Here is a 22,044-nt window from a genome sequence, read left to right as displayed (position 1 = left end):
AACCGAAATAGAGCACCAGAAAGGCAAACTCTTGTTTACGAAATGTGAAATGTCAAAGTTGATTTTTGCCTAAAGGTGTTTTTCCCTACCAGCAGTAGGTCTATTCTCTAATAATCTAGAGTCTAAAACTATCACCATCATCCACTTACCCATGCATTGTATGTGGCTATATTGATCAAATTGTATTAGTCCCACCAAACCATTATAATCTTACGGCCTGCTTTCTTAAATAGAAAATATTCTTAATGTAAAATTTCCTCCCTTTTATTGAAAATCAATGCATAAGGATGTTTAGATTGGGTGTGGTTTCACCATTTGAATCAGGCTAACTATGTGTCTGGAAGAGACAATGTCTGGAAATTAAACATCAATATGCATATGAATATACAGATAAATACCATTAATAATACAAGTTTAATTGCCATGACCCTTACAAACACAGAGCACTTAATATAAAACAGTATATTGATTCCTGCATGAAAATACCAATAATATTCCTGAAATGGCTGCCAAGGTCATGTTGAAAATCATATTCTGTAACTATTAATGGGTTGATCCAGTCAAATGACAAGGATGTGACTCTTTTAGCCCAGTAGAGCCATCAAATCTTAGCGTTACAGTATTCTAAATGCCTTGAAAGGGTTCATATGACTTTACAAAGTCATGACCAATATTTGTTTTCCCAAGTCTTGGATTTGCATCCCCACCAAGTGTGAGTCAGTGAGTCTGTGTGTGAAAAAGGTGAGGTGAGGTGAAATTGGGTTTAACGTCGCGTCCAAGATTATTGCACTTATATAGCGACGTGCATGTACGTGTGTGTGTTTGTGTGGCTGCTTGTACTAGTCCGGACTGATGCCAAGTTATAGTGCTAGCTCACTGAGATACCATGCCGCAGTTTAACATGAATACCCCACTCAGACACAGTATACTGACTCCGAGCCGACCAGTAATAGTCCTTGTTTTAGCCCCTTAATACCGAGCGCCAGACAGGGTAACAACAAGTACCATCCTTTAACATCTTTTGGTATGACGCGGCCGGGGATCGAACCCCGGACCTTCCGCTCTCCGGGCGGACGCACTACCACTAGACCACGGAGGCGGTCCGTGTGGAAAAGGGTTTCAGAGAGCATTTTGTACCATCTCGAACCTGAGCTCGACTTATAATTCAATTTGGGCAGTCAGAAGTCAAATCTTTAAACAGGTTTTAATCAATTTGCCGCATGCTTTAAGAGAAAATTATTGCATGTTTTATGAGAAAAAATAATTGATTAAAGTCAGGAAATGCTATCAAGTAATAAAATCATGCTGAAAATAAAACAGCAACTAATTACAGATGACATTAGCAGCAAGCTGAGCCAAGGGTGGGATCAGGGCCTTCTACTTCACCTCCTCCAAATGACATAGTTTAACATAGACTTGCGCTAGTCAGTACACAAACATCTTCTGGGATTGCTCACGGTGAAGGAATGACTTTGTGTGGGTCTTTGATCAACATTGCTGTGAGGGTGAGGGTGAGGTGAGGTGAGGTTGAGGTGAGGTTGAGGTTGAGAGTGAGGGTGAGTTGAGAGTGAGAATGAGCTTGAGGGTGAGTTGAGGGTGAGAATGAGGGTGATGTTAGAATGAGGGTGAGGTGAGGTTAGGGTGAGAATGAGGGTTAGAGTGAGGTGAAGTTGAGGTTGAGGTGAGGTGGATGTTGGGATTCAGGTGAGGTGAGGTAAGATTGAGAATGAGTTGAGGTTGAGGTTGAGGTGAGGTTGAGGTGAGGTGAAGTGAAGATCTGATCCATTAGAGAGAAACCTACATGTTCCACACACTCAACCAAATAGGATCTGATCCATTAGAGAGAAACCTCCATGTTCCACACACTCCACCAAATAGGATCTGATCCATAAGAGAGAAACCCACATGTTCCACACACTCAACCAAATAGGATCTGATCCATTAGAGAGAAACCTCCATGTTCCACACACTCCACCAAATAGGATCTGATCCATAAGAGAGAAACCCACATGTTCCACACACTCAACCAAATAGGATCTGATCCATTAGAGAGAAACCTACATGTTCCACACACTCCACCAAATAGGATCTGATCCATTAGAGAGAAACCTACATGTTCCACACACTCAACCAAATAGGATCTGATCCATTAGAGAGAAACCTACATGTTCCACACACTCAACCAAATAGGATCTGATCCATTAGAGAGAAACCTCCATGTTCCACACACTCAACCAAATAGGATCTGATCCATTAGAGAGATACCTACATGTTCCACACACTCAACCAAATAGGATCTGATCCATTAGAGAGAAACCTCCATGTTCCACACACTCAACCAAATAGGATCTGATCCATTAGAGAGAAACCTCCATGTTCCACACACTCAACCAAATAGGATCTGATCCATTAGAGAGAAACCTCCATGTTCCACACACTCAACCAAATAGGATCTGATCCATTAGAGAGATACCTACCTACATGTTCCACACACTCAACCAAATATGCCTTTTGAGAGAATTTAGTTGCATTGTCAAAACAAGGTCATTTCAAATACTGTGTAAAATGAAACACATGTCCTGAAACTAAACAAATACCCAATGTCATTACGCTCCCGAAAATGTCAAGTAATGGCCTAAAATAGAATGTGGCTGTTCGATTTTCACAAACTGGGATGTCATCATTGGTGGAAACAATTTTTAAGCATGTGAAATTTTAGCCTCTTTGGTTTTAAGGAAATTTATAGATGTCAACTTCTTTATTATGATGAACACAACATTTGGGAGATGTGTTCATCATAATAAAGAAGTTGACATCCATGATCATGAAGAAATATGGTCTCCAACAACAAAACAACTAAAGAAACAAATGTTATACAACAAACACACAAAAAATCTAATAAATTTATAACATATAAAAAATCATATAATAACCTAAAATGCATATGTTTCACTGATGAAAAAATTGTATTAAAAGAGAATGATGTGATGTTAAGCTACTTAAGTGGTGAGGCCCCTGAAAAGCATTTGGGTTTGCATGTTCGGTTTAATGCTTCCTGGCAATACAAACATGCACTTTTATGCAAATTTTGTGAGTGGCACTTGTGTCCAGTTGGGCAGGACATGCTTATTCTGTTTGCAAACACGTAATGTGTCATCACCGACTTCAGTGATCAATTCACCACTGTTTTACCTTTTACGCCAAATGGAATCTGTGTCGGCAAGATAATCGCGACACCCAATGGAACCTGTGTCCGCAGATAATCGCGACACCCAATGGAATCTGTGTCGGCAGATAATCGAGACACCCAATGGAGTCTGTGTCCCCTGATAATCGAGACTGACTATTCTCTGGCGTGGACGTATTTATATTTATATGAACAGTGTGAGTAATATAATAGCATGTCAGATCAATGTAGGACCAGTTGAAACTAATGCAGGTCTTCGAGTGTTTAACACTTTGGTGAAACCCTTGAGTCGGTTATGGTGAGTCTATTTTGATGCCTTTCTTTATTCACTATCAATATTAATTCATGATCATCATTACCAAGTAAGTTGTGGAGTCCCCAATTACACTGAAAGCCCACTGTTGTATATGGATAATGGTTTTATACCTATCTCACGTGACTCTGTTGGATAATGTCTGGTTCCTGTAACTGCGACCTTGATTGCACACACTGGGTGTCTGCTTCATGCAAAACCAGACTGGAAAGAGCAAACAATGGTCCAGCCACATAATGGTGGCTTGTAAATTATTGAGTCAGGGCTGCCACTCCTGTGGTTGATAGCATGAGCAAGGTCCACTGACACACAGCCAACCTGGTCATGCTTTATGACCATCTGATCGCCTTATTTTAGCTCTTACAACCAGAGTCATGGGAAACCACTCCAGCTTTGGTTGTTGTTTAACAACACTCAGCAATATTCCAGCTATATGATGCCAGTCTGTAAATAATCAAGTCTGGACCAGGCAATCCATTGATTGACATCATGAGCATCAATCTAAGCATTTTGAATATGATGACATGCATCAATCAAGTCAAGCCTGACCACCTGATCCTGTTAGTTGCCTCTTACAACAAGCATAGTCGCCTCTTACGGCAAGAATGGGTTGCTGAAGACCTATTCTCAACTCCGCTCTTCACGGGTCACTCCACCTGTATCCCAGCTGGATGTACAAATAATCCAGTGACTGAAAGCAAGAGCAATGGCCATGCCATTCAGTGCAGGCAGTCGGATACAGAGGGGTGGTGCTGAGGTGTGCACCCCACACCTAACATGTCAAATGTGCATTTGGAAAGTTAGACACCTTGTGACTTTGGTATTATGTGCACCCTTGTTCTCAAAATCTGGGTCCGCCTCTGGCACGGTAACACCAAATCAGTCAAATCACATAGCCTGACCACCCATAACGACACAGGTTTGATTCCCAACATGGGTACAATGTGTAAAGCCCATTTCTGGTGTCTCTGTGACATTGCTGCAAAATTGTTAAAAGTGGCGTAAAACCAACTCCCACACTTATGACAAGCATTGGGTGCTTCATCAGGGACAGTTTTCCCCCCTTCATCTTCTGGAGACATAAACAAGTGGATGATATTTTGCTCTACAGATCTTTGAATTACTGAAGTTCATGCACCCTGCATCACATAAGTCGTAATCCAAATTTTAAGTGAGTTCATGTTAATGCTCCAGTAAGCGCTATTCCAACTGCCTTTAAGTGAGTAAGTTGGGGTTTAGCTATATTCACGGCAGGGGACACCAGAAATGGGCTTCACACATTGTAGCCATTTGGGAAATCGAAACTGAGCCTTTGGCATGACAAGCAAACGCTATAACCACTACTCGGCTACCCCACCAAGTAGCCCGTCTGATTCAGACAAACCGGGGGTTGAAAGTAAGAACAATGACCCATGCTACCTGCTAGGAGCACCCAAGTCACAGAACCTATAACAACTGGGCTGAGTAGCCTGTCTGATTCAGTCAAACCAGGGGTTGAAAGTAAGAACAATGACCCACGCTACCTGCTAGGAGCACCCAAGTCACAGAACCTATAACAACTGGGCTGAGTAGCCTGTCTGATTCAGTCAAACCGGGGGTTGAAAGTAAGAACAATGACCCACGCTACCTGCTAGGAGCACCCAAGTCACAGAACCTATAACAACTGGGCTGAGTAGCCTGTCTGATTCAGACAAACCGGGGGTTGAAAGTAAGAACAATGACCCACGCTACCTGCTAGGAGCACCCAAGTCACAGAACCTATAACAACTGGGCTGAGTAGCCTGTCTGATTCAGTCAAACCGGGGCTTGAAAGTAAGAACAATGACCCCCGCTACCTGCTAGGAGCACCCAAGTCACAGAACCTGTAACCACCATATCCCTGTGTCTGTTGGATCTGACGACCACACAATCTGACAAAGAAACATTTTGAAGAAAATATTTAGATAACTGTGCAACACATGAACATTATTTACCATCATGCAACTGCTGGAAACAAAATATGTCAAACTGCAGAATTCTTGTACATGGAAATCATGACTCAAATTATATTTGTTGCCGCATTTAACAGCCAGTTTCCTCTTTAAACTAAATAAACATTGTATTTCTCAGTAATCAATGCAAACATCAGTGCCAAGTCAGGCTCTCCCACAAAGATAAAAACAAAGGTTATGAAGGCAAAAAAACCAAAGAACTGCAGTGCAGATGAGCATCAGCTAGAACAGGTTCATGCGTACCGTATTCGATGTAATAAGCGCCCAGGGCGCTCTCAAAATTAGAAATAGGGGGCACTTATTAGAATATTATTTTGGTGGAAAAAACAGAGTTGAAAGATAAATTTTGTGGTTTAAACTGACGGCCTGACTGTTTATATGCAACAGATATATTTTTCCAGAATTTAATTGCCCATAATTAAGGGTGCATATAACACAAAAGTGTGTATTATACACGAATAAATAAGTTTTGTGTACACTGATCAATCAGAAGGGGTGTTAATTGGGATTGTTCACTTGCCAATATATCAGCAAATATCGCCGTGGGCGCTTATTAGAGCAGAGCGCTTATTACATCGAATACGGTAATTGATAGGATGTTGTGGAGGATTTCTCATTCCCGCATAGCCAGTACCACTCCATTAGGGTTTAACAAGATGCATGTGCTGTCTTCATGTTGTTGTCGAGCCAGCATAGAATATCATAAATAGCTGAACAGTTGAAGAGCAAATTCATAAGCAGTGCTGTACCTCCTTGGGGAAATTGTAAATTACACTTCAAAACAACCTGGCCTACATTATTCTTTAACATGGCTGATTTATAGTGAGAGCAATTATAGGTTGGAATGTGGTATTATGAAAGTGGAGCAGTGTGTGAAGTGGACTGAGTGAGTGAGTGAGTGAGTGAGTGAGTGAGTGTTGGATGAGTGAGTGAGCTAGTTTTCATCATTTTTTATTATGACAGTGAAGCAGTGCATGAAATGGAGCGGGATGAATGAGTGAGTGAGTGAGTGAGTGAGTGAGTGAGTGAACTATACTGTTTTTATAATTTGTTATTATGACAGAGAAGTAGTGTGTGAAGTGGATTGAGTGAGTGAGTGGGTTGGGTGAGTGAGTGAGTGAGTTACACTTTTTATATTTTTTATTAAGACAGTGAAGCAGTGTGTGAAATGCAGTGAGTGAGTGAGTGAGTGAACTATATTGTTTTTTTTTATAATTTGTTATTATGACAGTGAAGCAATATGTGAATTAGAGTGAGTAAGTGATGTAGCTACACTGTTTCATATCCTTTACATAAAAGAAATCACAGATTCCGCCTGAACTTTGCTATGATACAATATTGGCAACTAGAGGAAGCTAAGCTACACTTGATTCATTATCTGGACAACCCTTCCCAATAGATCATTATTCTTAAGCAAAAGTTTAACCATCCAGTAAAGTAACAAGACGATATCTCATCAAAGCAGCAATGCTCGTTGTATGTTCAAGGAAACCAAACCTGCTCACTTATAACCCTAACACACATTGAATATTGCTAAACGATCCATCAGTTATGGTCAGTATGTTACTCCATACCACATCATATTGATTAATGGTGGTTTAATAAACTGAAATCTTGAACTCCTTTACATCGTGCGCCATGAATAGCTGGGAAATTGCTGATACAGCCTAAAACATTCATTCATTCATTCATTCATTCACTCCTTCCTTTCCATCATGAATATCAGAAAGACGTGGTTTGTCATTCCTTTCATTACTTCTCCTGATTCAACTTGACAAAATGCAGCATCCCTTTTTAAATGCTGAATAGAAAGCTTTATTCTGCTATGTCAACCAGTAACATCTGTGCCCTCTCTTGTGTTTCAGACTCATGACGTAATGAACATAGAGGACTCGACCAATAATGATCAAGACGAGGAGCAAGAGCCAGCCAATGAGAATGCCATGTATAATAACCCCTCACTTGTCGGTCTTTCACCTCGATTCCTCAATGACAGCGCCACCTACCAGTTTAATTTAACGGATGCCATTGAACACTCGACAAATTCTGTCCTCACTGAAAGGGAGAAGTTTTACCGATCTTACAATCCCAATGTGGGCTTGCACACGGCCGCAGTGCTTGGTGGGATTCTTGTGTGGGTGATTATATACCTGTTTTACAGAACAAAGTGCAAGAAAGCTGTGATTCGACTGATTCGGCAAAAAAGGAAAAAGGATAAAGTGTTTGCCGAGAAAGAGGTGATGGGAAGGTTCATCCCCACCACTGTGGAGCAGACTTGTGGTTTGTTGGAACACTCAACTATCAGTGGATTTGATCAAAAGTTTTTTGGAAAAGATTTTGTGATAGATCAAATCCAGGCCAGTATAGAATGCCAAAAGCTGATAGTCAACGAACACAATTACAGCCCCACCACTGATGATCAGCATTCAAAATGGAATCAAACAGAGTTACCCTCACCTGTTCTGCTTCCAACATGCAACCTTTCTTCCCCTTCAGTTACAACACTAGACCTCCATCAGATGCGACAACAGCAACTTATTCAGCAACTTCCAAGCGTTGAAACAGACATCGCAATGGCAACAGCTCAATGGGTTCAGGATCAACCATTATCATCACAAAGCGCCAGTTTCCAAGACATCTCAGGAGTAATTCTCAAAGTTCAACCCCACACGGTGCGAAACCAGATCCCAGGATCTTGTCCATTGGACTCACTGACATTACGGCACAATCTCACTCCAGTAATGCCCAAGACATGGAACAAAAGTATGCCAATTTTATCCGAGAATTTGCACATATCATGTGAAGAACTCTCAGCAGAGAAGAAAACAAACTGCAAAGAGGACAAGAAGGTGAAAGTGCTGCCAAAATTGACCATACCAATTCCAGATCTAAAGGAGCTTTCCTGCTCTTCAAGACTCAATGCGTATTCCCCAGTGCCTATACCCGTAACGCCCACAGTGATGATACAGAACTTTACCTCAAAAGGAAACACCAAAAACTCCCCCCTTCACAGGAACAACAGTAATGATTCCATGACCTCAAACTCCTCTGAGGATCCGTTACTTGCTCAGCCTCAGATGCAGGTAGGCTGGGTAGGCAAAAACATGCTTACACTACCCCGGACCAAAGATTCCGACTGCAAAGAGGATACACAGTGTAATACCTCACACCTACATCCCATTATCAAGATTGATAGCATGGAAACAAAGTTATAGCATTTATCACATGGTGCCAAAATACACATTGGTCCTAAACAACAGTCTCAAATCTAATGGAGTATTTTGTATTGATGTATGGAAATGGCAAGAGTATCATTCAGACACATTTCATGCATGTTCATAGGATCTCTAGCTTTACCATCTTCAGGGTATGTGGTCAATGTGTACATGGTATTTTCAAATGTCAAATTCTATTTGATTTGAAAGGTTATTTTTGTGTGTTAGGAGGCACATTGAAACAGAACTTTAATCCACATACAGCAAACTACAGATATAACGAACTCAAAGGATTAATTAATTTTAGTTCGTTATAAGCATAAACACAGCATAACTACAGCAAATAGTCGGGACAAAAAAGTAAGTTCATTATATCCGTCAGTTCGTTATAAACATTGTTTAGTGTATATAGAATTCAAAGGTTGCTAAGATTTTTGTTGCAAAAAGACTTGCATTTCTGGAAAAAAAAGTCAAGCACAACTTTCTATATATGTTCATTCAAATTTAAAAAGAAATCCTATCCTGTATTAATAGAACACATTCACTTTTGTTTACCAAGTGACATATACTACTCACCACTCCTAAGGACCATAAGTCATATTTTGTCAAAGGTGTGGTCCTTAGCCAATGTTGAGTAGTTTAATCATATTCAAATACAGAAACCAAAATTGATTACTTAACATGTTTTGCATCTGTTCCATGGCTGTAGTTATCAGGCCACACTTTCAATAGCTTCTTTGCATATGATGAGACCCAGTCTGGAGAAACATTCAGTGTTCTTGTACCAACTTTCAGCAGGTATCAGTGTTATCTTATTTATCAAAATGAGATCAATGCCATATGTAGGTATTCTTGAAAAGGCATAGAAGTTAGCAACATATGAAAATAATGAAGGGTCAGCGCTGAACTGTTTACCAGGTGAACATATAATGAATATACCTTAAGATGGACCATATAATGAATATACCTTAAGATGGACCATAGAATGAATTTACCTTAGGATGGACCATAGAATGAATATACCTTAAGATGGACCATATAATGAATATACTTTACAATGGACCATATAGTGAATATACTTTAGGATGGACCATATAATGAATGTACTTTAAGATGGATCAAATAATGAATATACCTTAAGATGGACCAAATAATGAATATACCTTAAGATGGACCAAATAATGAATATACTTTAAGATGGACCAAATAATGAATATACTTTAAGATGGACCATATAGTGAATATACTTTAAGATGGACAATATAATGAATATACTTTAAGATGGACCAAATAATGAATATACCTTAAGATGGACCAAATAATGAATATACTTTAAGATGGACCATAAAATGAACATACTTTAAGATGGACCAAATAATGAATATACTTTAAGATGGACCATATAATGAACATACTTTAAGATGGACCATATAATGAATATACTTTATGATGGACCAAATAATGAACACACTTTATGATGGACCATATAATGAATATACTTTATGATGGACCAAAAAATGAATGTGCTTTGAGATGGACCATATATCCTTGTCTTTGTAAAGCACAACCCTATGAAACTGAAGATCAGGGATAGAAATTAGCATTAGCATGCAAGCCCAAACAAGCTTGCCCAAAGTTAAAGATGTCCTCTGTCTATTAGAATTGTTAAAAATGTTGGATGTTGTGATACATTATTATTTGAGCTGATAGACTATCAAGGTTAATTTCTATCCCTCAAAGATTATATTTCCTAGTGGCTTATGTGTGAGATGATACCATGGGGCTAATGACACCATCACAGACCCTGACATACCTGACAGTAGTGAGTTCTGTGAATGGAAGCTGTGAACGAGACATATGCACAAAGATGATGCAACATTTCTACAGGTCACTGACCTCTTTAACATACTACTCCACTTTTGATAGAGATTTTTATCTTTCTAAGATACACAAACATGATTCTCATATGTCAGTGAATGTATAATTGGAATGACATATCTGATTATCTCTATCAATTGTTGGGTAGTATATGTGGTCCATCCATTACTTCAACTATTCACCAGACTACACAATAGTGCGACAGAGCTCAGATGTTCATCATGAAAATATCAGCCCCAACGGCAGCATTTCATGTCTTCTTAAAGACAAACATTATGGCTCCCTCGAAAATAGGGATACTGCCTCCTTGCGCTGAAGGGTCACACCTTTCTGTCATCTGAAACGTACCTTTACCAATGCTGGATTACACAGATGTATCCTAGCTTCAGCTTGGCACCAGTGGACATGGCCATTCCACAATGCATGAAACTGGTTAGAAAATCTACATAATGTAACCTGCAAACTCTGCAATGAAAACCTGTTTGTGCGTGTTGGGGAATAGTCTTGTCCTGGCTCTAGTGCAATACACTGCTAAGCTAGTGTACAACCATATATTCCGTTTGGTTATGGCACCTTTCAGCATTTAGGAATGTACCTGGGGTTCATATCTGTTGTAACATGTATAATTATACGTAATAAAATCCAGCTATCTGATTGGCTAGTCACCGTCTTGTACAATCCCTTACAAGTCGGTTAGTTGGTCGTCCGGCCATTGCAGACATCATGACATCATTGTGATGTCATCTGGTGCCATGTCATAACTGACCTTGTTCACATTTTACGGAGCCCATTGGCGGTCACAAGGCAGATCTGAAATTGTCACATAAACATACTTCATAGAAAATTCATCTTTAACTCTTTGAACACACAATGATAATTTGTTCCAAGTGTCAATAGCAGGGTGAACAGGAATTTATGAGCTGAACGTTCTTGTACATGGTGTACATGCCCATTCCGCTTGTAATTCCCCATAATTCCTCGCTACTGACACACGTTACTCATAATATGACAACGCCCACTTCAGTCCTATAGTGCTCCTGTGTTTAAAAAATGGCAGCTTGAGAGTCCATTAGTTACTAAGCTACACATTGATAGCACCCTCAGCAAATATTCAGTAATCAATCAGTTCATCCTCAAGGTAACTATCGAACAAGTAACGGACAATTTTCAAATGTTTTGTATACGTTGTCTTTGCCCTATAACTCCACACATGCATCATTCAGTGAGTGAGTGAGTGAGTGGGGTTTATGCCATGGTCAGGAACATACAACATGGCAGCATGCAATCACCTAGATTGGACCAAGCAAGCCAGTAGTCACACGGGTGAATATTGTTCCACAGAATAACAGGCAGTGTTTGTCCTTATAGCAAGCACTTCAGGAAGCATCTAAGTTAAATTCAACTTCAAAGTTCATCAATATGCCATGGCAAGCCTATGTAAACAGTCTTTGTCTTCAGCCACTTGTCCAGAACTGGGTTTGGTAAAAACAATTACTGTCTTAAGCTGAGCTTATAAAAATTCAAAAGCCAGGGAACAAAAGTCTTCAAAACAGATTCCTTTGGGCATAAAAGGCAGCGGTGAAAATAATATGAATGGATCATGGCGATTAGTCACTTAATGTTGTTTAGTGCAAGTTTTTCTTTAGTTTGCAACCTATTTTTCATTTCGTGAAAAATGTCTTATAATAATTATTTTGTAATTTTTGTGTTAATGTTATGAAAGAGCAGCCAAGGTGTGATATTCTGTACAATATGATGATGAGGCCTTAGATAATGTAGCAATTAGTATAATGACCCATGTACATAAACTTTCCTTGTCTTTGTCTACAACATTTAATGAAACCCTTTGCAAAGTAACACAAAACAGGTTCTGTGCATCATTTAACTATCATGTATTGTATTGTGAGGTAATGTATTCATACAACATAATAAAAACCGATTATCAAGATTATTTCAATTATCTGATGAAACAGATTCCTTTGAGCATAAAGACAAAACAGTGATGAAAATCTTAAAAGTTATATAAGATAGCTGAAAAATCAGTGATGACACCAGGTGTTCGCGATAAGGGTGAGCATGTGCTGCTCTATTGGTAGCACCCACAACTCACACAATTTGGATAAAAAAGTGTGTGTTGTCTAACAATTCAAGTACCTATAAGACGGAAAAGAAAATGATATGAAAATGAATGGTAAAATATTTTTTTCTGATATTTACAAGCCTTGAAGTCTCTGTTATTCAATTGACTCAAAATAAAATTGACTCAAGTTTGCATTCATAATTTCATCTTTCAAGATTCATCAGCATGAATGGTATTTGCCATGTTTAATACAAAACATTAATGAGGTATTATAAGTGAAATCGGTGATTGGTTCCTGATTCTTCTACCACTGAGTGCTTCTAAGCGAGCTGATTGGTCAGAACAGGTTCAATAGTAGTTTCCTGAAGGACAATACCTCTCACTGATCATGATACCTGACAAACAGCAAGTCAGTGTTCACATCCCATTAGCCTTAGACAGGTGAAAAGGTGTCAGGGCTGGTAGTTGAGCACAATGCTATGTTCCATAACCATCTACCCAGAAGTCAGACAAGTTGAATATAACTCATCGTGTCTGGCTCGGGTCATTGTTAATATTAATCAATAAATGGACACCTGTATTCAATGTAGTTAATGCACTGCTTCCATCAACAAACACAACTCAGCATTGTCACAGAGTAAGGCCTGAAGCTGATCTGGGTTCTTCCAAAACTCGGACACAAGAACATTTAAAAATTATCTGTTGTCCAGTTTTACTGAAAATTTTATTAAATTACCCTTCAATAAAAATCTACTATCAAGTCCAAAATTTACTGTCAAATTTGAAATTAAAAAAATAGCTCATTTGAATATGTATCCTCCTGCCCTTGAACATGTTGAATTTTTTTTACAGAACCTTTTTGTAAAACTGCATTGTAAATGTATAAGTTTTCCTATTTAGGATATTCAAAAAAGAGAAATACATGTACCATATTCGACGTAATAAGCCCCCAGAGATAATTGCTAATGAAAAAATCCCAATTCCTTCCGATTGATCAATGTACACAACACATATTTATTCGTTTATAATACGCACTCGTGTGTTATATGCACCTTAATTATGGGCAATTAAATTCTGGAAAAATATATCTGTCCTGGATACGGTAATACACACAGACTTTTCTTTTCAGACTGTAAGCATAAACCATGAAATTTACGATCATTCAACTCTTTTTTTTAAAGAGCACCCTATTTCTAATGTTGAGAGCACCCTGGGCGCTTATTACGTCGAATACGGTAGATATAACTGCTAGAGAATAACCAGTTTCAAATTTCCAACAGAACAAATTCATAATAGACATACAATGTGAAACTATATGAAGGGATCTGTTAAAATCTGTGGAGACACCAGGTGTTTACAAAAGGGGTAAGCATATTCTGCCCTCTAGGCGATTAAATTGAGCACAAATCTGAAACACAAGACAACCTATCAGTTATGTTTTCCACCAAGTCTAGTTTTCTTTATCCTTTCGTATTATATTCTGGCTGACCATTCCCTCTGAAGCAGAATGTGGAGATGAGAAACACAAATAATGTGGACAGTCTGTGGGTTACGTACAGATGTCTTCATGTCATGGTTTGTTGTCTGTCCCAACCACCGATCTGAATGCTGCCAATCCTTTGATGCCTTTATCAATGCTTGCTCATTAACTCAGCAAATTATTCATTGCAGGCTTACAGTGAATACAAGAATGATAGGATTGATAAACTATGTCATTTATCTGATAAGACATCCCTCCGGGACACAATAGATCATTTCTTGGGGTCAAATTGGTTAAACATTTATTGGAAAACATGCAATTTTGGTGCATCACAATATACAAGTGAAACTTAAAATTGCATGACTTGACGACAGCCTTGAAATAATTACTCCCTAATGTTCACCTCAAAGGATGACAAATAATCATTTCATGAAAACAGTCATTAATTAGAACTCTTCAAAATTGCATGCTTTCAAATAATGATGTAGGGCATTGCTGGTAGGTGTGTATACGGGACAAAGCCTTCTACCCTGTGTCAAAGGTAACCTTATATAGCAGGCCTTGGAGTCATCCCAAAGATGACATCCTTATCTTGTCAGTTTGCTGGGTTAACCTTTTTGGTCAAGGCAAAGTAATCTATCCTGTGTCAAATCTCAGCAAGGTTAACCTTTTGGGTCAAGGATTCCAATCTCAGATCAGGTCTGTGGTTGGAATTCTAGACTAAAACATGTTATGGCCGCTACGTTCTTTTGGTAAGACATAACAGCAAAGTTGTACTTCATGGCTGACCAAAAGAATTATTGAACAAGACAGTCAGTTGGTTTATATATTGGCCTAAGTCAAACTAAATAAATGTATTACAAATCTCTGACACTTTTACTTCCACAAATAGTTAGCAAGAAGAGTGTATAGTGAGTTACGTACATTTTGAAACTTATACAAGAAATGTGGGAATTTGTAGAAACTGTTGTTTGTAAATGTGTGCTGCTGATTGTGAATAAGTGAGATATTATAGTTTTTCTGTTACATTAGAATGGTAAAATATTCTAGAATTAATTTTGTCAAACCCAAATATGTTTGGTGTGTGAGAATTATGCATCATAAAGTGGGCGTGTGTTTGCCTACATCATCTGGTAATGGATCAATTCATGCACAGTCGGACCATGCCACTGCATGCCCCTTGGGGTCAAACAGTCTCACCAAGAAGATCAAACACAGTATGGCCACCCCTGCCCGCGGGGTCAAACTCAATCTGGCCACACCTATGATCATGTGGTCAAACGCAGTATGGCCACCCCATTTCCCCATGTGGTCAAACACAGTATAGTATGGCCACACCCCTGATCATGTGGTCATACACAGTATGGCCACACCCCTCCCCATGTGGTCAAACACAGTATAGTATGGCCACACCCCTGATCATGTGGTCATACACAGTATGGCCACACCCCTGAACATGTTGCCCAGAACAGGCTGGCCACACCGATGACAATTTATGGCCAATAAGTCGGACAACGCCCTGCCCAGGTGTCCAACAATCTGACCACACCCATGACGATATGGTCAAGAATAGTCTGCCGACTAGTTCCATCCATTGCAAGCTTAACAACTGATGGCCTAGCAAGGTTTGAACCCAAAACCTTTACAACATGACTGTACAGATTCCAATACTTGATGAAACAAATTATCATAAATTATGGATATCTAGTGTAGCAATTAGAAATACTGGTAAGTAGTTTCTAGGAATGTGTCATTAAACCCTGTGTATGTAAATATCAACAGTATTTTAAACTACCTATTTTTAGCTGTTATTATCAAAAAGTGTATCTTAAATTTTTATGAATTTTATATTTGTTAAAGATCAGAGTTCAAAATAATACTTGTACAGATTAAACATGTTAAATATTAATATGATTATCAGAATCTGTTAAATACAGAAAAAAACATAAATACAACAAATTCATTGAAAGATTTTATCCCTCTGGACAATAAATGGCATTGGTGAGTATATATTTTCATATATTCAGATATTATTGGCACCCATTTGACGTGTTTCCCACTCAGTGAAGTGCCGATACAGGTAGTGGTTGTTAGAAACTGATGTACAATATATCAATCAATCCACATTTATTGAATGCAGTCCAAATCACCTGGTCAGTGGTCCCTGAACCTCTGCTGCAACTAACAGTGGAGATCTCAGCATTGTTAAACTTTGATACATATGTATAGGTGTAATTATTGTTAAACTTTGACCATGTGATTTGAAATAAACCAGTGATCAGCTGTTTGTACAAAACTGCCTTCTGTCTTTTTCACCCTGTTTGCTTAAATTTGTTGCTGCACTCACCAATACTCCAGCTAAAGACTGCGGTTTGTATCGAGTCTGGACCAGATAATCCAGTGATTGACATCAAGTGCATCGATCTACACAATTTGGATATGATGACATGCATCAAACAAGTCAAGCCTGACCACACTATCCTGTCAGTTGCCTCTTATTATGACAAGGATGGGTTGCTGAAGACCAATTCTGACCTGGATCTTCACATGGCTTTCACTCTTTGAGAGGTTGTCATGGAAATCGGCAGGAGTATTAAGTATTGTCAGAGGCAACAGTGAATAGTGACAACCTATTGTACAGTGTTGTGACACGACGTAACAATGCCAAAATATACATGTCATTGTGGCAGGGAATTTCGGGCACTTGCCCTTAAAATTCCACACGGCCTCCACACATACATTATCTGATGGGATGGTTCCACCTTAAATGGATTACATGACGAATAAGGGAGGTGCTGTGTTTTTCTTTTCGCTGAAGACATCAGGGAGCAAACAGTCTGTTCAGAACATAATTTTGTTAAGACATCCAGCCACCCAATGAACAATTGTTGTCAAACCTGTCTGTAGTTTCTGGCACAATTTTAAATTTTTTAAAAGTACCATATATACAGAAAGAATGGTCACAAAGTTCAGTAAAATATTAGCAAGATGTCAAATTTATTATTACCAATCAACCACTTCAAGCAAACACAGAGATCAATATCAAGTTATTAACCCAAATGTTCTTTACGTTTTGTTATCAATACAAAGCAATCATTGTTTCTTAATCGAAATTATTGTTCAAAAATTGTTTATAGCTAAATTATGACAGAAAATATCTTCACATAGTGTATGTGGCAATGGGGTCTTCTGCTACCTGACCGACAGCCATCTTTGAAAGTGAGGGCGATCAAGGGCAAGTAACTCTAAAAGGAAATATTTTGCCTAGACTGAAATAAATATTACAGTCTGTTTCAATAAATCATCTGATTAGAGTGAGTGAAATGAATATTTCAGAATATGTATGTGAACAATATGGGATCAAGTGTTATTTTCACAAGATTGGCATAACTGTCACAGTTGGATTGGGTAAATCATCTGATTTCAGTGAATGGTCATGTGTTCATGGGATCATGACGCAGAGCTTAGACATTTGCCACACTTGGACGTAACCTAGTCTGTCTTACAGACCCTGATACAAATTTATCAAATACAGCCCAAGCAAGTCTATAATGTTTGGCAAGTCTAGATTACTGCAGTGTCTGAAAATGAAGAGAGTCACTGGGCTCCCTTTTACTATATTATTATTAAGATAACTGAACAACTGTTTTTTCTGCACAATATGTTCATTTCAGAGACAAGATGTTCGTCTAGACGTAACCAAACATCAGGACGAATCCTTAGGTTCTTTGGATGCAACTCTGCACTGGCACATCTGATAACAAGTTATGATAAGCTCAGTCAAACATGCATAATATTAAATTTAGCGAAGTTTATCAATTATTTGCTTGATTTGAGTCGATCATTTAACATGTATGTGACCATGCAAGGTTCAACAAAAGTCTTTGACCATTTCTTGATCCTTCATTGAACTGTGGACATAAGGTAAGGGACACAACTCGTACTGGTATTTTAAATTCATGGAACTTCGTAAGATTTATAAGTTTAACCCCAAAATTACACAAAAATATAGATCACAAACCTTTCTGCGCCGTTTCTTTAGCAGATGTCGTTACTGACTGCAACATTCCCATGTGTACGGCTGTCGACGATGGCCTGACAAGTCACGTATTTAGCTGACCACATTTTCACGTGCACTGGTCTATCACGTGCTCGTCGTGTCGACCGTACCAACCATTCAGGTGGAAAAATCACGTGCAAGGGGGAGCAACTCTCGGGACGCATTTAACGGGTTTCAAGCCTATTGCCAGTGCAAGCAATTTGGATTTACTTAAAGCCCTTAGTTTGTATATCAACAACATAATGTGATGGAATACAGTTTGTTATTTGTACTGACACTATCTCACTTTCATGGCTGGAAGTGGGGACCAAAACATTACCTACTGTTATACTCCCCAGGGCGCTGAGAATGAAAATCGAGTCCAGACTGATATTTGAACGTGGAAAAATGTGTGCACGTTGAGCATGCACCTGGCGCAAAATAACGACACACGTGGTTATTATTATTGTTGTTGTTTATTTATTTATTTATTTACTACTACTACTACTGTTTGACGCCGCATTCAGCCACATTCCAGCTATATGGCGGCGGTCTGTTATCAATCGAGTCTTGACAATCCAGTGATTGATATCATGATCATCCATCCACGCATACGATGAAATGCATCAACCAAGTCGATTATTTGCAGAATACCGTCATCTAGCTGAATATTGGAGAGTGCGGCGTCAGAGAACAAACAAACAATAGCAGCTGTTGCAGTACTACTGAAATTGTTTTGTATCGGAATATGTAGTTGACTGTTGGTAGAAGCATTAGCAGTTTCGGTTGAAGCATTTTATTTTTCATGGTCTAACAAGACCAAATCCAATTTCAAACAGTATCACCGAAAAAAAGAAGAGCAAGAAAAATGGAATAGTTTGTGAACAATACTTTCAGGGAAGTACTTGATCTTTTGATTTTAGTTATTTAATTGGCTTATTGTGTGAATAACGTACATGTCTTTCGATGTATGTTACTTATGGAACATATTGTGCTTCTAGTGTAATGAGATGGTCATATTGCTGACGTACATGACAAACAGACGTTTACTCCCTGATAAACAAACAGTGACGTATCCCTTCACTACGTGGTAATGTGTGCACGTATTAGTGTTTGGGCTGTAGCGCAAGGCTGTAACTGGGATTTTACAGACGCATCTTTCACTTTCAATATCAACGCGTGTACCAAGCCGCGAAAGTCAAGACTGCGTTTACTGTGACGGTCAGCGTGATCAGCCGCCTGTACGGTATACTGTGGTCAGTTATGTTTAAGACGGACTAATAGTTCCCCAAACCTACAATTACTGTTCAGCAATAAATGTTTTGTTGTAGACCCGAGTTCATATAACGATATATACTACTCAAAAGATAACTTCTTTATTACAATTAAGAGCGACGTTTCGATGTAGGTTCTAACACCGTTATCAAGCAAGTGATATACAAAGTGTGGTTGGCAAGTATATATAGAGGTTGGAGGCAATGTTTATACAGTAGAGTAGATATTGTTATACTGGAGTAGAGAAGCCTGTTATGTGCACACAAGGGCAGTGATGACAAACATCGGTAAAGTCAGTGTGTATATTACTGGCTTCATCCTTTGTTTATAATTTAACTCACTCACTCACCTTTGTTTATATCAAGGGACGCAACTCTGCACAGCGCCTTAGACGATAAATTATTCGTGATAAATTATAATCCAAGATTAATAATGCGAAAGTATCCTGGTCTACACTCAAGAAAAATATCTCCCCGAAAGTACAGAAAGTAAGAAATACCACTAGATGATTGCTTTTCACATTTTAAAGATTTGTTTCAGGATTGTAACATTAATGATGACATGGTACTACTACAAGTGGATAGTGATGTTGGCTTTCACACGGATGAAATGACTGCCAGTATCCTTGATTCACATATTGTCACGCATGGAATTAATGATTCTATTAGTAGAAGGATAATTTAATTCCTGATTTTTTAACACATTCCATGGATGTATTAGTACCAAATATTGAAATGTTCTTTAACATTTTATTTGAATCCTCTCGTTTTCCATATGTCTGGAATACCAGCATACTTGTTACATTGTTTAATAAGGGCAACACTAAAGATCCAAACAACGATAGAGGCATATTTCTTTTAAGAACTTTTAGTAAGCTGTTACATCTATACTCAATAGGTTATCATTTTGGACTGAATCATACGAGAAAATTGTGGCGTCTCAGAAAGTGTTGAATGCACTCAAATCAATGAATAGTTTTGGTAAAGGTGTTAGGGACAATACTTGCCTCTCAGACGTGCCCGTTTGATCAAATTGAGTGAGTGAGTGAGTTTGGTTTAACGCCGCTTTTAACAGTATTCCAGTTATATCACGGCGTGTCAGCTTAATGTGGGAGGAAAGCCCGAAGTGATGCAGGTCTAAGACGTTTACCACTTCGGTGAAACCCACGAGCACGGGTATGGTGCTGACAAACCTAGAAACATAATTGGGGCGAACCGGGATTCGAACCCACAATCATAGGTTTCTGGCGTGCCCAAGGGACGCAACTCTGCACAGCGAATCGCAGCGTCCTAGACGACTGGCCCCCCCCTGGTGCAAAATTAGTAATATGCCACAATCCAGATTTGTTAGGAAATGCTGTAATGTATTGTTATTAGATTGTAAAATTGGAAAGACTAATTAGGTTTCCAAAATGAAAAATATTCTATTTTCGTTTGGATTTGGCTACATTTGGTTGTAGCAGTGTGTAAATAATGTTTCGAATTTTTTGTCGGAATTTCTTTTTAGACTGCGGTGATCATATACGCAAGCTTGGCGGGTAGCCCTGACAGCAAGCTCTAAATCACTGTCATATATTCAATTCAAAACCTCATCTGGCCTAAACATTTCATAATGGGTCTTCAGCAACCCATGCTTGCCGTAAATGGCGACAATGCTTGTCGTAAGAGGCGACTAACGGGATCGGGTGGTCAGGCTCTCTGACATGGTTGATGCATTTCATCGTATCCCAACTGCGTGGATCGATGCTCATGATCGCTCATACTCGCCTTTAACGGCAAGCATGGGATGCTGAAGACCGATTCTACCCCGGATCTTCACTGGTTTGTTACAACATTAAAGGCATAAGAACAGTTTTCAGAAAGTTTAATGGCCGACATGTGGAATATATTTCCAAATTTACGCATCAGTGACCAAAATGATGTCCGATGCAATTCCCGATTTTGACTTTTACCACATGTTCCCGTGTTTTATCAGGTGACCAGTTGACCAGTTGACCTGCCTTTGCATGTATTTGTGACGGGTGCAACCGGTGTTCGCGAACACCTGGTATCATCACTATTTCATAGTGATTCATAAACACATGGTTATGATATAGTCGGAATCTTGCTTGAAGCTTATTGATCGTGGATGACTGTTGAGTTTAAATAATTCGTCTTGAAACCAATTGATCGTGGATGACCGTTGGGTTTAACTCGACTTCTTGAAACCTGTGGATCGTGGATGACCGTTGGGTTTAACTCGACTTCTTGAAGCCTGTGGATCGTGGATGACCGTTTGGTTTAACTCGACTTCTTGAAGCCTGTGGATCGTGGATGACCGTTGGGTTTAACTCGACTTCTTGAAGCCTGTGGATCGTGGATGACCGTTGGGTTTAACTCGACTTCTTGAAGCCTGTGGATCGTGGATGACCGTTGGGTTTAACTCGACTTCTTGAAACCTGTGGATCGTGGATGACCGTTGGGTTTAACTCGACTTCTTGAAGCCTGTGGATCGTGGATGACCGTTGTGTTTAACTCGACTTCTTGAAGCCTGTGGAGCGTGGATGACCGTTGTTTTTAACTAACCTTCGTGAAGCATATGCGGATC

General features: G+C 39.1%; 1 protein-coding gene across 1 annotated transcript in view; it reads left to right on the top strand.

The window, feature by feature from the left end:
- LOC124114671 overlaps window positions 1–13,612 on the top strand; it is a 78,363-nt gene extending 64,751 nt beyond the window's left edge. The window contains exon 3 of the mRNA XM_046475350.2: window positions 7,357–13,612. Within this exon, the coding sequence (XP_046331306.1) occupies window positions 7,369–8,706 (1,338 nt within the window). The 5' untranslated portion in view covers window positions 7,357–7,368 and the 3' untranslated portion in view covers window positions 8,707–13,612. The remainder of the gene's footprint in view (window positions 1–7,356) is intronic.
- Window positions 13,613–22,044: the final 8,432 nt, after the last annotated feature.

This window comes from Haliotis rufescens, unplaced genomic scaffold (assembly GCF_023055435.1).
Source record: "Haliotis rufescens isolate VD_foot unplaced genomic scaffold, xgHalRufe1.0.p SCAF_7, whole genome shotgun sequence".
NCBI classification, from domain to species: Eukaryota; Metazoa; Mollusca; class Gastropoda; order Lepetellida; family Haliotidae; genus Haliotis; species Haliotis rufescens.
The sequence above is the reverse complement of the archived record's forward strand: the minus strand, read 5'-3'. Positions and strand labels throughout refer to the sequence as shown.